At 45.5% G+C, this 18,116-nt stretch overlaps 1 protein-coding gene across 2 annotated transcripts in view; it reads left to right on the top strand.

Annotated features, from left to right (window-relative positions):
* Positions 1–18,116, top strand: part of Dpp6 (dipeptidyl peptidase like 6) — a 659,720-nt gene that overhangs the window by 513,816 nt on the left and 127,788 nt on the right. For both annotated transcript variants that reach the window (XM_052172969.1, XM_052172970.1), the window contains exon 8: positions 16,487–16,607. In XM_052172969.1, the coding sequence (XP_052028929.1) occupies positions 16,487–16,607 (121 nt within the window). The remainder of the gene's footprint in view (positions 1–16,486; positions 16,608–18,116) is intronic.

The following is an 18,116-nucleotide window of genomic DNA, read 5'->3' as shown; positions in this document are numbered from 1 at the left end:
ATGTCAAAAGCATGAGCTCTGCCATCTTTTAGAACATTTTAAAGGCCATTCTCTTTGTATTTTTTCCATCATAATGTCATATGTCTCTTGGCAGGGAGCAATATTTAAAGGATGGCCACAGAGGGTCCAAGGAGGAATTGGAGCAGATCAGGATACATCCTGCTATCCAAGAGCCTCCTATAGGAGCCGTGGGAGTTCAGTGGACTAAAATGGAGGCCATATCCATCCACAGACCATAGTCTCTGATTCACGCTCTCAGACAGCAATGGCAGCGGCTGGCAGAGGGCTGGTGAAGTCTGTCGGTTGGGAACCAAGAACCCAAATGCAAGCCAGATGCAAGTCCATTCATTTCCCAGAGCCCCACAAATAAGGCCTGGAGGAGATAGAGAGAAGATATTATCATGCCCCCACACATGGTCATGACATATCAAGAACATGAGCTAGAACTGGGGTCTTTCATGGGTATTCAACAGACATGGTACTGGAGAAGGAGCTGAGAGTTCTACATCTTGATCCACAGGCAGCAGAAGAAGACTGCCCCACACTGGTCATAGCTTGAGCACCACGTAAGACCTCAAAGCCCACCCATACAGTGACACACTTCCTCCAACAAGGCCGCACCTCTTAATAGTGCCAATCCCTGTGGTCCATGAATTCAAACACATGAATCTATAGGGGCCATACCTATTTAAGCCACCACAGATGGGAAGAATAGACAGTTTCATGGCCATATCCAGGATATCCCCAGGGCTGGCTAGATTTACACTGTGGTCCTGGCAATGCCTATTTGGGACATGAATGATAAGGTTCCCAAGTTATCACAATACCTGGGGTCTTGGGTGGACACATTCTGCCACCACCATAGCTGAAGACTGTTGAGTGTAAAGGACCAGACCAGCCCTGAAGCTACAGGGCACTGATCTGAAACTGGTACCTGGTCTAGACTCATCCCTGTCACCTGCGGACTCTGCCTCCATAGGCAAGCTACCCAGCTTCTCCTACCTCAGTTTCTCTTAGAAGAGCCTCGTGAAATGCCCTGAGGATGTAGTTAATGCCACTGTGGTGCACAGTAATGTGGCTGGTATTGTCGTGTGTGGGGCCACTGCCTAAGTCAGCTGCTTACCCTGAGTTCCCTGGGAGCTAGGGCACAGGTTGGCTGCAAGGGGCCAGTCCCCAGGCTCACAGTCAGGCTTGACTTGTAAGCTCAGCAAGTCTTAAGCCCTGGCCATTAAGAGAGTACCAAGGTTCTGCAAAGTTCCATGATCTTGCTGCTGTCATACAAGTTGAATTATTGATGCTACTGCAGAGATATAATGTCACTATTACAGAAATTAAGGAAGAAGAAAACACAGGACCAAACCACAGATTTCCCAGAAACTGTATGTAGGTTACACTGAGTCATTTCATGAATAATGTCTTAGTTTCCTCTCCAGTTGCTGTGACAAAAATATTTTGACTTTAAAAGCAACTTAGAGGAGAAAGGGTTTGTTTGAGCTCATACTTCCAAGTTGTAGTCCATCAGAATAGGACAGCCACAGCAGCAGGGCACTGAGTGAACTTGTTTGCAGTGAGAAGACAGCAAGAGAAGATGGTTACCCTCAGCCTACTGTATTTTTTACATTATTTTATTTAGAATTTCATAGATGCATACTGTATTTGCATAATTTTCACTTCCCCCAGCTCTTCTCATGTTCCCCTGAGACTCCTTTTCAGATTTATGACCTCTACTTCATTGCTATTACACAGACATATATATTCATATGAGTGTATAAATAATTGCAGCCTACTGAGTTCATTTAGTGTTGATCATATGAGTATGTGCTTAGGACTTACTACTTGGGATTGGTGACCTATTGGGGGCTTAGCCCTAGACAAGACTGATTCTCCCCACTTAGCACCCATTGACCATAGTTCTTCATCTAGAATGGAGCCTGTGAGACTTCTCCATCCACATTGGGATGTCTGCTGGTTATCATTACACAGGCCTTGACTAGCTGACCATATTGTTAAGACTTCATGGGTGTGCTCCCTGACATATATGGAAGACACTATCTCATTGCTGATGTCCTGGTGCTAGGGTTCTTATGATATTTCTACCCTTCTTTCCCTGAGCCACAGCCATAGAGGTTACATTGATGAATTATCAGTTGGGGATTGCCAGTTCTCTAAGTTTTGATATTTCCTGCATGTCTGAGTACCATTTGGAATTACACTGGTTTCAGAAGGTGAAAAAAGCAGGCCCTCTAGGGTCATGACCGAACCAGCCATAGGTAGTTGGCTTACTTTACAGTTCCTTACCTGAATGCCCTCCTATGGAGCAGGGCTGACGTCCATGTAGACAGCTGTCAGTCACCCAAAGGTGGAGCAGCCATTATCAGAAGTTCTACTTCTATAATGTTGAGGACCCAGCTCATGAAATGGTACCACTTACATTCAGGGTGGACCTTGTCACCTCAGTTAACCCAATTAAAAATCCCTCACAGACATCTCACCAGCCAGCACAATGCAGAAAATCCCTTCTTGTGACTCTTGTAGAGTAAGACTACAGTATGTTCAACCGACAATCAGAACAGACCATCACAAATGAGGTTAGCCTGGGGCTGTGGCTCATGCAAGGTTCCTTGCCAAGCTAGTGGTGGAGCTGACTTTGGACCTAGGTCAGCAGTCCAAATCCACCTTTCTGTGAGATTTAATAAGACATGGGAGTGTCTCCTCTCCCTGCCTCCCCTGCCATGCCTTCCCTCAGCCTGCTGCTTGCCCATACTTTCAGCTGAGAAGTGCAGTCATCCTAGAGCCCAGGCCTTGAAGGTTCTCATGAGTCTCAGTGCTCTGGAATTCCCTGGTTATCTGCTCCACTGACCTGGATATTGCCAGGTCATGGGGAAAGTACAGCAAGTGTGAAGGCAAACGGAACCATTAGATGTGCAGACGTCCTGACTTCTAGATGGCGTCTGCTGTGTCCAGGGTAGAGCCGCCCTTCTAGAATAATATTCTGTGGCTCTGTCAACACCTTCAGAATGTGAAAGATGTGTCTGAAGGTCACTCCCAGCACATGGACATGCCACTTCTCAGCCAATTCCCATGCCTGGGCCCAGGGTCAGCACAGGCACTTGATAAAGTTTATCGTGTGTCTCTTTTCACTGGTAAAAATACTATGGAACAGGTGTGTGTGTGTGTGTGTGTGTGTGTGTGTGTGTGCATATGTCTGTACCTGTGTGTGTACATGTGTGCATGTGAGTATGTATATATGTGTGTGTTTGTGTGTGTGTGTGTATGTGTGTGTATGTGTCTGTGTTTGTGTGTCTGTGTGTGTATATGTGTGTGTATTATGTATCTTGGCTAGTTTAGTCTCAGGTCCATTCTTTTTGTGGCTGACAAAAGAAAGGAGAAAGATTGTGAATGGAGCAAGCTGTACCCAGCACCTTCAGGTACCTCATACCCAACCAAGTGATGGCTGATTCTGTCACCTGACAGAAGGTAGAGCCACCTCAGAAGGAAGATCTTCCCAGAAATGCCCATGAGGGATTCTCTTGATTGGGTAAACTGAGGTGGGAGGACCTAGCCTGGATGTGAGTGAAATCCCCCCACCCCAGACTGAATATATGATATATATAGGTCATACATGTCATTTATATAATAAAAAAGCCTTCACTTAATAACACTGACAAGCCCATGACACATAATTACTATTAATATTTTTGTTCTATTTCTTTCTACTGTTTCCAGGACTGCATGTACTTTGTGAAGTTATAATTACTTGGATAACACAACCATTTTTCCCACTATGACAAGATCAGCCATTTAGACAATTAAATGCTTGTTGTAAACAGAATTTTAATAGTTATGTAATGTTTCAGGGAATAGATTTATGAAAATTTAACCAGCTGTTTTCCTGTTGATATCCAGGCTATTTATAGTATCCCATATCATCACACCACAGAACACCCTTGTAACCAAAATGCTCCTGAAGTGGAATTATCTAGTCAAAAGATATCAACAATTTTTTAAGTCTCTTAAGTTGTACTTGCAAATTGTGTTCTGAACATCTCATCATCCGTTTTGATTGCAACCCTGCCAGATGAGGTGAGCGCGCATTCACTTTAGAGAGATTACGCTAATTTTGTAACTCTAAAACACCTTTGCCAATATACTTCAATTTGACCTCTGCTTAAATCAGCTATGTATGGTTACAATCCATAGTTAATTAAATGTGTGCATTTTAATAGTAAATTGGATATTTTCTATGAATTAATCCTATCAATATCTTCCTTGTGAGTCATCTGGTTTAGTCTCCTGTCCATTCTTCTCAAATGGTGACTGGTTCTGTCACCTGACAGAAGGTAGAGACACCTCAGAAGGGAGCTCTTCCCAGAAATGCCCATGAGGATTCTCTTGATTAGGTAAACTGAGGTGGGAGGACCTAGCCTGGATGTGTATGAAATCCCCACCCCAGGCTGAATGGAAAGAAGGGAGGGGCTGACCACGGGCATGTGAGCACTTAGTTTATTCACTGGTTCTTGACTTGGGTGTGGCGGGTGCCTCCTCACAGTGATGGACTATAACCTGGAACTGTATTTCTTTTTTTGCTTATTTTCTTTTCTTCTTTTATTTATTAGATATATTCTTTATTTACATCTCAAATGTTGTCCCCTTTCCTGCCCCCCCCAAACCCCAACCCAACCTCCCTCCCCCTGCTCACTTACCCACCCACTCACGCTTCCCTGTCCCTGGCATTCCTCTATACTGGGGCATGGGGCCTTCTCAGGACCAAGGGCCTCTCCTCCCTTTGATGTCCAAAAAAGCCATCCTCTGCTACATATGCAGTTGGAGCCATGGGTCTCTCCATGTCTACACTTTGGTTGGTGATTTAGTCCCTGGAAGCTCTGGGGGTCCTGGGTGGAACTGTATATTTTTAAGTAAGTCTTTTCTCCTCTAAGTTGCTTATGTCAGGCATTTTGTCATGGCAACCAGAAACAACACTAAGTCAGCCTCCCAGCATCTAAACTCTTCTGAGCAACTGTATCCAAGATGGGGGACATCTGGGATACACACTGGTCCCAGACTTCTCCCTGGGGATAGTGGTAATGAGCAGGGCCCTGATCAAGAGAGGTGGAGCCACAGGACACAGGAAGTACAAAGATGTCTGACTGTCTACAGACTGGGGGAGTCCCTGCAGATGGAGCAGAGGAGGGAAACAGAGCATGTGTCACACACTGGGGAACCTGGAGGGAATTCAATGGAGGAGGAAGCAAGTCAGCTACAAGCCACTTAACATGTCCAGTGTCACCAAATCACATGCTTGGTGTCAACATTCAGATTCCCTTGACAAATGTCACCATTCCAACCCACACACCCACTGTCACACACACACACTCACACACACACACACACACACACACACACACACTGTCTCTCTCTCATACATACACACTGTCACATACACACCCACTGTCACATACACACACTGTCACACACACTATCACATACACACACTGTCACCACACACACCCACTGTCTTACACACACATACACTGTCATACACATACATCCACTGTCACACACAGACACTGCCACACACATACACACACACACACACACTGTCATCACATACCCAGTACCACCAATCTACCCCTTAACCTAGTGTCACCATTCCCACTCATATCCCTAGTGACCATTTCACGCCCCACACCAATGTTACTATTTTGTGTCAAATTGCTGATGTTACCAGCATGCATGACATGCCTGTACAATCTAGTCTATTCAACCAGGGACACTTGAGTGACATATCACTGGTACCATTTTCATTTTGTTAAAATTCAGCAAGTATTCATATTTGGACAGTGCACCAAATATTCCAGAAACACTCTGCCATCTTAGGATGATCCTAAAATCCATTCACTTCTTTGGAGTCAGAGGATGTTCTTGGCAATCGATGAGGCTTGAATCTAGTTTCAATACAGAAAGATTTGTGTGGTGCAACTGTATCTTGGATGGTATTCCACCAGTCAATAAAGCCATCCGTTTCCCCCTGGGTCTGTTCCGGGGTCATCCTTCTGTGTCTGACACCCACTCCCTCTGAGACCGAGCACTGGGCTGTGCTTAGAGCAGGTGTTGTCTGTAACCACTGCTTATTGCAGATTTTCAGCTGAGAGAGGCAACAGGGACTGGTGTGGGGAGCTCATGGTCACCATGTCCTGTATCAAGAGGGTTCACATCTCCATTTGGCTGGTCTTGGGGCATCTGGACAGGACCGAAGAACAATTATTCCTATCGATGCCCAGCATAGCCAGGCCCTTCAAGGACAACTGACCCGAGTGGCGCAAGATGCTTTTCTGATTGGTCTGTCTACCATCATTGTGACAGTGGGTCACAGTTTAATGTTGCTGAACCACATTTGTCTTCTTCAAAGTAAGGATGACTCTGACCCTTCTGCAGTGTTGGCATAAGGGAGGAAGAGAACCTGAGCTGTTGACTCAGCCCTAGCACCTAGCAAATCCTAGCTCCTCACCTTTGCATGAAGGCCCCTTAGCTGTGCTGTCAGCTCTACCGTGGGAGGGGTGAGTCATTGTGATATGACATCACAGAATTATATTCATGAAAATGCAAAATGCTCAAAGCCTTGCCTGGATAACAGTAAATGCCAGATGAATGTAAAACACACTTGACTCAGATCTCTCAGTGCCCAGCAAGTGTGTGCAGAAATGGCAGTTGTTATTTGGGGCTCACTTGTGTATGCCTCCATGATACACCAAATAGCAGCAAGGCTGCACACAGCTCTGTTGCAGAAGAACTTAGATGCACAAAGCAGGTCTCTACTGTCTCAGTGACCCCACTACTAACCATCTTCCCCATGTAGTCAGAAAAGACAGATATATCAGTTACCCAGAGCTGTATCATTCCAGCTCCTGGACCAAGGGGCAAGAAGCAGTCAACCTGGACTCTCTGAGGCTGAGAGACTGAACCATCCAGGGAGTCAGGAGCCCAGCACCAAGTGCCCATCCTGTTGTTGCAGAAATAGAATCCTTGAAACACACATCCCTGGACTACATACCATTCTGGTACTCAGGGGAGACATTGGCAGTATGCAGTCAGCCTCCCAGTGTGAGTTACAGGACAGAGGGAGAGGCATTGGAGTTTAAAGGAAATGGCCTCAGGAAGCCTGTCCAGGTCATCTTGTGGTCAGCCTATGTCTCAGGCCCACTGTGACCACCTAGATTTGTGACCTTGTAAATGTTGCTCCCATGGCTGTAACCATCTGGCTGTCACTGGAAGCATTAGAAGTGTTACATCTGTGTACTTCAGTATCAAGTGTCTTGCTCTTTTGTCAAACTCTAGTATCTCTACCATCAGTGTGTGCTGTTTTGACAAGTTTTTCCCCTTAGAATTTGAAAAATAATACAATTCTCTGTGTAAAATGTGAGTTGCGCAGGTATGGAAGGTCCTGAGAATTTTCACAGTGTATGGCCTGGAAAGGAGACTTTTCCTTCTTTGTTGGGAACCTTAGTGGTGGGCATGTCTCCTCCGTGGCATTTGAATGCTCCGTCTTGGTTCTGGGAAGCACTGGGGAAGGGCGGTGACCTCCGAAAAGGTCAGACTGTCTTTACCGTGCCTCTTTCTCAGCTCCAAGTTCTTGACTCACGGAATGGAACGGTTTATAAACTCCCTTCCTCGCAGTGGGCCCGTGAGACACAGGCTGACCACAGCATCCTGAGGTTTAGCAGGTATTAGCAGCTGCTGGGAGGAACCTACAAGCACCCCAAGGACAGGAAAGGACAAGTACTCTGAATGTTGTAGGGAAAGGCAGAGGAGGATTATTTGAGCAGGAGAAAGACAAGGGTTCTGTGCTGAGAGCTGTGTCGTCAGTGAGGAGCGTGAGCTGGGCCCATGATACTGATCATGCTAATAACAAGTTACCTATAAATGTGTTCGTAACCTCCAAGGTGTTGTCCTGCAGATGGTCCCCTTGTGTCCTTACTGGCATGGCAGGTGTGATCATCCATGGTTTATGGATGGGATAATTAAATGGAAGAGCAAATAATTGGGGTTTTACCACATCCTGCAGCTGCCTAGACTCTGAGAATCTGAGTCATTACAAAAATCAACTAGCTTCTCAACTTTAGAACATGGCCTAAGAAGTATTCTTAGGGCTGATGTGATTAATATGAAATTGGTGAAGGCTTGCCAAGTCTTCAAAGCTGTCATGACCAAGAATGTCTAGATTGTCCATATATGGAGCAGTCAGCTCATGACATTGAGGTTGGTACCCTGGGGATGATTTCCAGCCATTTGGAGCAGCTTCCATGAGAAGCATGTGAGAATGTGTGCATGTGACTCTGTCTGTCATTACCCTCGTGGTTCTCAGGGCCTGCTGCGCTCCTGAGTTCCTGGGAAAGCATGCATGCAAACCTAGGGGCCACCTCCCTTCACGCTCAGGCGGCTGAGCTCACAAGTCCTGGGGCATGGAGCTGAAAAGTAGCAGTTATACTTTACTTCCAAAAATCTTTTCTTTTCTTCCTGATTCTCTCTATGGTAGTTACTTTTATATTTATGGTGTGTGTGTGTGTGTGTGTGTGTGTGTGTGTGTGTGTGTGTGTGTTCAGGTTGTTAGACGCTTGGCATAGCAGCAGGTATCTTGCCCACTGAACTATTTCTTTGGTCTTATTCATGATGATTTTAATAGACATAGACATAAACATAGACATAGACATAGACATAGGCATTGACATAGACAGACATAGACAGATATATCATCTCTTTTGGGTTTTGGGACACACTACAAATCACTGACAGTAGTAGCTGCCCTATTGCACAACAGAACAGCAGCTCAACCCTTCTACCTCAAAGTGTGTTTGCTTATAGCCAAATATGCTCATCTCTCCAAAAGTGATCTTTCTTCATTTAATTAATGCAAAAGAAACGTGCTCATGGGATCTGCTGGCTGCTTCCCGTGCTCTCTGATGTCTGCACACCACAAGGAACAATGCATTCATAGTGGTACTCAGCATTGTTTTTATTCTGACTTTGATAAGTTGGGAATCAAAATAGATACCGTGGAGTACAATTTCTTTCCATCATCACAAGCACACTGGTGTTTTTAGCCTTCTGTGCAATTCTTTGATCTGCTTATTCATGTTCTTTAACTACGCATTTATGCAAAATAAGCATAACTTGTGGTTTCCATTTATAGAGATTTATCCCAGGAAAGTAAGTCACTGACAATGTTTTTCATATAAAAATGCACACAACATTTCTATTGCAATAAAAAAAAACAGGATATACATCAGTAACCATGGGACAAATATTAAACTACATTGGGGCTGGAGAGATAGCTCACCTGTTAAGAGGATGTGCTAGAGTGAGCCCAAGATTGTCTCTGTGCTGGCTGGTTTGATGTCAACTTGACACAAGCTGGGGTCACTCTGGAAAAAAAGAGCCTCTCTTGAGAAAATGCCTCCGCTAGGTTGGTCTATGGGCAAATCTATGCTGTATTTTCTTAACTGATGATTGGTGCCATCAGTGTGGGTGGTGCCATCACTAGGCATGTGACCCTGGGTTCTATAAGCTAGCAGGCTGAGCAAGCCATGAAGAGCAGACCAGTACTCGCCCTTCCTCCATGGCCTCTGTGGGAGTTCCTGCCTTAAGGTTCCCACCTCGAGTTCCTGCTCTGTCATAATTGGAAAATGGACTGTAGTGAGAGGAAGTGTAAGCAAAGTACCCTTTCTTCCCCAGCTTGCTTTTTGGTCATGATGTTTCATCACAGCAATACAAACCCTCACTATGGCTGGTTCCCAGCACCCATGTCATACAGCTCACAACCACCTGTAACTCCAGCTCCAGGAGATATGTGCCCATATTCCTCCTGCAAGACAAGAGGACCCTTGTAAATAAGTGTGGATGTGACTCTGCCTTACTCCTTGGAAACCAGAGGTCTGGATTCTAGTTACAAACTAACATAATGGCAAACCCCCAGGCTCATGCTGAGGGAGGAAAGGTCCTGTGATCAGAGTCGGTACATCCACAGCTGCCTCTGATATCTATAACTGCTGCCAGCACCCACCATTCCTGTCATCCAGATGTGCTTTTCATATACCTTATGTGCCACGCTGCCCACCAGGACACTTGTCATTCTCCTCTTGCCAAGTTTCCAGACAACAGGAATAGAAAATTAGCTGGAGGCCAAGTTCTGCACCAGAGTTTTTCAATCTCCAACACATCACTGGTAAGACTAACTTGCCCTTCCATAGCTGAAACCACATCTAGAACTAGATGTGGCCTTTGTAATTTGAGCAGAGAACAAAGCCATCATGAGACGACAGTTAAGCAGCAGACCCGGCCATGCTGCAGGGATCTTTGCACAGCTCTTCTCTGCCTCCTCCAAGTGGACATACTGCCTTCACGGATTCATTTGTGTGTGATGTCTCCATAGCATGAGTCAGCCATGGAGTGTTTCCTGCAGCATTGCCAGACCCAAGAAAGATCTTGAGAAACACATAACCTTCTTATGAGTATCATTAAGACAATTCTCCACAATTGTAGAATTCTACAATTCTCTAGTGTGCTTCACACTAATCTCATGCCACATGTGTCCAAGGATGCAACTATGATTACAACCCAAAAGAAAATCATAAACTTACTTAAAACATAAGATGACGTGTTTTTTATTCTACTTTTGGTGGTTTTGTAACTTGATTAAATAGTCCTCAATCATAAGTTTTTAGACAGTGTGTTACAGTGTCAATGAGCTGGAAAAGTCTGTACAAATAATACTATATGGCATAGCATGTCAGCTGAGGAAGGGTCAGTAAAGCCATGCTTGATTATATAACTCAAGAAAAAGAGCTGAGTGGACCAGGAGAAGCAGCTGGAGCCTCCCTCACCACCGGAGGCAGTCTCGACACCTGGAGTCAATCTCAAGCCTTGGAAAGTTGTGTGCAATGGTGAATGAGGAAAGCTCAGGAAATGTGATCACTAAGGATTTTAATTGCAATAAAGAGAGACTCTACTTTCATCTTTGGTGAAACATGTTAGGTTGACTATAACTATTTAGTTTCCCCTATGTGGTAAATAGCTCTTGCTTCAGTCAGAATGGCCATAGTATAACTAATCCATTTTCGACAGGTATTTTCTGGTTATAAATGCTCTTGGAGATTTTAGATTCAGTATAGTCATAGATGAAAGAGCTGTCTTAGAAATATCACTTCCAAGCCCTCTTCTCCACTGATATCAGATAAAAACCAGGGCAGGTAGCATGCCCAAAGAGAGGTAGCCAGAGGCTGAAGACCACTATCCAGGTGTGGTCTCCTTCAAGTCAGATGTCCTTCTTCTGTCATCATGGGACACACCCATTGCTGTACCACCATCTTTTTTTATCAAACAGTAAACTATTAAGTATGAGTCCCTTTTGGCCTAGATGTTCCAAGATTAAAAGCTAATTGTACACAATTATAGCAATTATCTCATCCCTGGCTCCTCATGTAATTAGCTGTTTTTTTAGCTGTGTGTGTGTGTCAGCCTCAGACATGTGGCTGCACTTTTCCTATATTGTTGTGTCTCACACAGACACACAAACACAGACACAGATACACACAGAGAGATACATACACAGAGATATACACAGAGAGATTCAGGTTCTGATGAAATACTGCCAGAGCTTTTTCCAATGGAAAGAGGAATAATAGTGTCTCAGTTGGTGATCTCTTGCTATGAAGAGATACCATGACTGCAACAACTATTATAAAAGAAAGTATTTAACAAGGCCTGGTTTACAGTTTTAGAGAGGTTCAGTCCATTGTCGTCATGGTGTGGAAACATGGTAGCATGCAGGCAAACATGGTGCTAGAGAGTTCTACATCTGGACTGGCAGACAGCAGCCAAAAAGAGAGCTACTGGGCTTGAGTTTCTGAAACCACAAAGCCCACCCCAGTGACAAACGTCCTCTAACAAGGCCACACCTGCTAATCCCTGTCAAGCAGTGCCACCCCCTAATGACTATGTATTTAAATGTATGAGCCTGTGGGAGCCATTCCTGTCCAAACCCCACAGACAGGAAAGACACACAGGAAAGACAGCTTTCTGGAGCCCAGCCCCTTTCTGACTGTAACTGGGAGTCTCTGGTTGTTTTCCAGCTCCTGGTGCCTTCTTCAAGAATTGAGAAAGATGCATGCACAAAAGTGAGGCATCAAGTAGTCTTGGGAAGAATAAGATACAAGCAAAGCTTTAGAGACGTTGCCAAGAGAGGGAGTGGGTCACCTAAGTGCAATAGTGCTTGAGGACCTCCATGGTTATCTGAGACTTTCCTTTATTGGTCCTAGAAAAGGAGGAACTTCTTTTTGAGCATGTAGCTTGGGTAGTTCTCTGTTTTGATTTACAGATGGGTTATATTAGCTTTTCTCTACTCACAGGTTCTTTCCCAGGACGCATCTGATTTCAATCATATGCATGTTTACTCGTGCACAGGCATGAGATGGTAAATACGGTATTCTCCCTGAAAATTTACTCAGAGAACACGGTTTGCCATACTGCACATGCAACTCAAACCAGTCTAGGCTGTATCTGACTCTTAACTTGCAGTCCCATTGTGGTAGTTTGCATGAGAACAGCCACTGCAGATTTATACTTAACCCTTGCTGGTGGAACTGTTTGAGAAGAATTAGAAGTGTGGCCTTGTTAGAGGATGTGTATTTCTAGATGTGGGCTTTGAAGTTTCAAAAGACTATAACCATTCACAATTGTACATCAGGATGTAAGCTCTCAGGAGCTTCCCTGGTGCCATGCCTACCTGTCTGCTGCCATGTTCCCCACCATGATGATGATGTACTCCTATCCCTCTGGCAATGTAAGATCCCTTCCTCCTGTATGCTTCCTTGTCCATGCTGATTGTTCATAGCAATAGAAACCAAAAGTAAGACAGAAGTTGGTGCCAGGAGTGGGGTTCATTACTTTCATTTTGCTACAAAAGAAAAACAAAACAAAAAAAAACCAAAACAAAACAAAACAAAAACATCTCTACCAAGGCACATTATAAAAGAAAGCATTTAATTGAGCTTACAATTTTAGAGGGTTAGAGGCCATAATGGCAGAACAAAAGTATAGTGGCAGGAACAGCTGCAAGCTCACACCCTGACCCGCAAGCAGAAGGCAAGGAGAGAACACTGGTGAGACTCCAGTCTTCTGGAATCTCAAATCCCTACCCTAGTGACAGACCTACTGCAACAAAGCCGCACCTCCCAGTTCTTCCCAAGTAGTTCTACCTATGGGAGAGTGGAGGACTAAGTATTCGAAACATATGAGCCAAACTACCACACTTGTATATATCTCAGAATGTGTTTGGAAAACAAAACAAACTAGGTGGAGATTCAGTAATAGCAAACCCAACTCAGAGAGAAGAGAAAATCCTACCCCTCCTTGTGCAGTAAGATACAGCAGGGCCAAGAAGAAGGTAAATGGCATACCAGGACAGCTTCCCTGAGGAGAAGTGAGTGGATATACCTGGGCACCAAGAGATAAGACTGTTCAGAAGGAACTTGAGGTGGAAAATAACAGAGGAGAAGTAAGCAGTGGCTTGGAATTCCAAGCCAAGCTCTGGGGACTTCTACCCCATGGTCTCAGGAGGAGGAATAAGAGGACATCGTTTTTACAAAGACCTGTTTGCTCAGCTGCTATGCCTCAACGCCTGCAGTAATTTTAATATGAGTTTCAGGAGAAAGAATTGGGTGCTCATCCATTCTTCTAGCCTTATCACCAGAGATCTTGCTAAAGTGGATAAAGAGAAATTGTGGCAGGCTGTCTAAAGGCCTTATGAGAGAATTTAGGCTGCAGTGCCACCTTCAAATAGCAGCCTGTCGGGTGGGAGGAACTGCACAGAGGTGGGAGGAAGTCCACAGAGGATCTACTCTCCTATCCACTGGACAAAGTTTGGTGTCTCTCTCAGCTCTGCTCTCTGACCAGGAAGTTCTTCAAACAGCCCCTGCTATATCCACCTGGAAGCGTAAGAGCTGAGCCCTCTGCCTGCTGTGTGCCTGCTGGGTAAAGAACACAAAGGCAGCCATGTGTGCCAGCATTGATGGGCCAGGGGCTAAACCCCAGCATTCCACTGCCCCCGTGCCCAGCACCACAGACCCACAGACCCACAGACAGGCCTTCCCTACCTGATGTCATCACCAGAATGCAGCAAATGTGAAGAGTGTTCTAGCCCAGCATCCCTCCCTGCAGCTGGCTCCTGAAAAGCCAAGGCAGAAAGGGCCTTAATTCCCATTGCTACAAATTTTATTTATGCAAAATACTAATTGGCTGCAGTCTGACTTGATTCAAAAAGCCATTGCCAGGTGGGTGCATAAAATAGCTCAAATTTAGGGGTTCATCTTAGGCAACCCTCTAAGAACAGGTGCTTAAATTAAATTTGGGCTCATCCTTGCTTCTGGAAGTTTTCCAGCTCATTTCAGGTTCAAGCGAACATGTTAGGAAGCAGGAAGCTAAGCTGAAAGCCTACAGCTGAAGAGGCTTCCAGAACACACGCTGAAGTTCAACATAAAACACTCATGGCCTGGACATGAAGGCCTGTCATTCAGCAAGCTGAGGCAGGAGGATTCCAAGTTCAAGGCCAACCTGGAAAGCTTAGTGAAACCCTTGAAATAAAAAGTAAAAGGAAGGTAGGGGCAGAACTGAGGCAGGAGCCTGTCTTTAACCCCCAGTGCTGCAAACACGGGAATCACTCAGCAGTCAATGGGTTGGCTTTTCTCTATTAAGTGAAATACCTACTCTCAATAGTTTTGCTAGAATTTGTTTAAACAACAACAAAACCTGGCTTTACTCCCTGATCCATGTCTCTGGCTGGTGTGGTCTATGTACTGTGAAGTACCACAGACCCAGGTGCTAGAAACAAGGGCAGAATTGACCAGGGCTCTGCACATAGGCTCTCTCAGTGTGACAGCTCAGAAGATGGACTAGTCCCTGGGCCACTAGATCTGAAATGTGGCTGTAAATGAAAGTCACCAGGACATACGTCAAAATGCTAGTGCCTGGGTCCCACTCCAGAGACGCTAGCTAGATTTAGGGTCTGAACAATAGGAATTTTTAAAGTTCCCAGTGTCATCTGTTGCTTAGTGAATTCTGAGAACCAACTCTGTCCCCTCCCTTAGAAAACTAGTGGTGCACCCACAGTCAAACTCTCTTTTGTGCCACAATAGGCCCAACTCTACTAGTGTGTTGCCATTCTCCTGAAGCCCACGAACATGGCCATGAACCCTGCTCATGCCACCAGCCCAGACCTCAGCCCACTCACAGCAGGCTACTGCTTGCTAAGCCACTGCTCAATCTTCTCCCTCTATGTGCATGTCTGTGATAACTATCGCCATCCCCGTGAGCCTCCGGCCCTTCTCCCCAGACCCACCCTCAGCAGGCCTGCATCTGACTGGGCTGGCCCTATGCAGGCATTAGTCAGCAGCTCTCGGTCACTGCGGGTCTCCGCCCTGCAGATCCCCAGAAACTGGCTTCCTGTCCCTTCTTCATTAATCCCCTCTCACAAGAATCTTGTCCCCACTCTCCACCTGCCCTGTCCATCCCATGTCCCCTCTTACCCTGTGTGTTCAGGTCTCAGCTGAAAACCTCATCTTAGGCGTTTTGGTCCATGCCATAACATATACGACCCTTGAGGACATTGTGCTGAGTGACATCAACCACATACAGAAGGACAGACACTGCCTTGTATACGAGCAGCCGTGACTGAATACTTTACAGACAGCTGAAGCACCATGCTGGGAACCAGGGGCTGTGGAGAAGTATGAGTGGATGTGCTTCAAGGGCAGGGTGCCAGCTGGGGTGGTGGGAACATTCTGAGTCATACAGCTCGGTGATACTGTGAACTATGACGTGTTAAGTGGCCAATACAACTGCTTCTCACCTCTTTTGTGAGAAAGCCTGGACTACATTGACCTTGACTTCCCATATTCCCCGTGTGTCCGCCCTGGGATATCCCTTGTCAAGATCTGAACACCTTAAAACAAAGTGAGCATATAGTCATGCTGTGATGCCCTCCTGCTACCGTCCAGCCACATGACAGGCCTGGACAGGCACAAGGCCCTCACCACCCACCGCAGCCCCTGGGAAAGTTGAGAGATAGAAAGAGAGGCCTTCAGCCCTTTGACCTGCAATTAAACCTCCAGGAAAACCCACACTGCTCAAAGATCAATTCAATCCCAAGTACCATTGTTCCAGTACTCAGAAGTATCAAGCCAGAAATTGTCCAATAATAACAATCCAGATGTTACATTGACAAACAAAGGTGGTATTGGGTGAACTCTGCAGAGTTTGATTGTCTTATCAGTCCCTAAGTATGGATTAAGTTGCAGGGGAATCAACCACCAACGATGCCATGACCACCATTATTCAATCAACTACAGCAGGAGAATAGAAGCCTGGCAATTCACATTTAAGAACACCTAAGCCCACCCCTTGCTTAATTCTATCATTTTTTTTCTTTCCAAAATAGATATTTATCTTTGAGAACAACATCTACTACTGTGCACATGTTGGAAAGCAGGCAATCCGAGTGGTGTCTACAGGGAAGGAGGGCGTGATCTACAATGGCCTCAGTGACTGGCTATATGAAGGTAAGGCCTGCAGGGTAAAGAAGCAATGTGTATGCCTTCTGGGCAGCTGCTGCGGACGCTGGGCCCAGTTTCTGAATTTTCCTTCTTTTCTCTTTGGCTCTAACTAAAAAAATAAACTTGGATTTCTTGAGAGTGGTGGGGAGATCCAGGAAACACCAAGTGAGCACTCGTGGATGGCAAGTGTGGGAAATCACAGGTGGCTACGTATGGGACACTCACAGGTGGCAGATGGGGACATTCATGAGTGGCCAAGAATAGGAGACCCACAGGTAGCAGTGTAAGGGGCATCGCTGAACCCATTAGTGCCTCTATAAAAGAAAAGGTGCTCCCAGGGAAAATTGTCAGAATATTCCCATTACAGATGTGTGTCTGTCCCCTCTATCTGTCCGCGTCTGGGAGAGGACAGATGTTTTAGTTGCCTTGTTGGTGAGACAATAATTTGATGCTGGCTCACAGCTTAACGGTCCAGTCCACTATGATAGGGAAAGCTTGGTGAGAAGATGGTGACGTATCTGATCACACTGCATTCACAGCCACAAGGCAGAAGGGGAAGGACACCTCCTCTCAGCTTTCTCCTCTCAACTCCTAGGTATGCAGTTCAGAACCTCAAGCTAGTGAATGATGTCATCTGGGGTGGGTCTTCTCCCCTTAATTAACCTGCTTAGATGATCCCTAATAAGTGTGGTGTCTCTTCAGTGATTCTAAGTCCTGTTGACAATCAACTTTTGCCATCACAGCAAAATTGGAAAAGTAAATTAAATTCTTCTAAAGAGCCCAGGCCCCTTGGGCATCTATAACCAAAGGTCACAAAAGTGGATATTTAGACATTAAAATCTGTGCCCCAGGTTTTTGTTCAAGTCAGGCACCACAGGGCAGTCTACATCTGGCAAGCCCCTGCCCAACCCCCTGCTCACTAGCTCATTTTGTTGTATCCTCAAAAAGGTCTCCTCTTCTTTCTCATCCTTTTTTTGAAGCAGTTTATTAAAGGGCATTTTGTAGTTCTTTGAGAATTTCACACAATGAGTTTTTATCACACTCACCCACCTCTTCTATGTCTTCTAGATCCACCGTCCCTTCCCTTGCCCCCCCCCCAATTCTATGGGGTTTTGTTGCCCCCCATCAAGGCCAATTTGAGCTCCTCAAATATTCTTGGATGTGGCCTTCCACTGGAGTATGGTGGGCCTATTTGGAACTACATCCTTAAAGAAAACTTTCTCCCTCCTCCAGCCGCTGTCAATTGTCAGTAGCTCCTCGACTGGAAGTAGGATTCCATGCCCACCTCCCCTCTCCATGCCAGGGTTTGGTCAGGCTTAGGTTTACAAGATCTTATGCACACCAATACAACCACTGTGCGTTAGTAGATACAGCTTCTTACCACTCTTTCTTTCTCAATGATCCCTGAGCTGTGGGTTAGGAGATATGCATATTTTCTTTAGAACTAAAATTCTGCAGTCTTGAATTCTCTACACCTCAGCCAGTTGTGAGTCTCTGTGTTGTCACCCACTGCAA

The sequence above is a fragment of the Apodemus sylvaticus genome, chromosome 2, assembly GCF_947179515.1.
Source record: "Apodemus sylvaticus chromosome 2, mApoSyl1.1, whole genome shotgun sequence".
Taxonomy (NCBI): domain Eukaryota; kingdom Metazoa; phylum Chordata; class Mammalia; order Rodentia; family Muridae; genus Apodemus; species Apodemus sylvaticus.
Note: the sequence above shows the minus strand (reverse complement) of the source record. Positions and strands in the feature narration are given on the sequence as shown.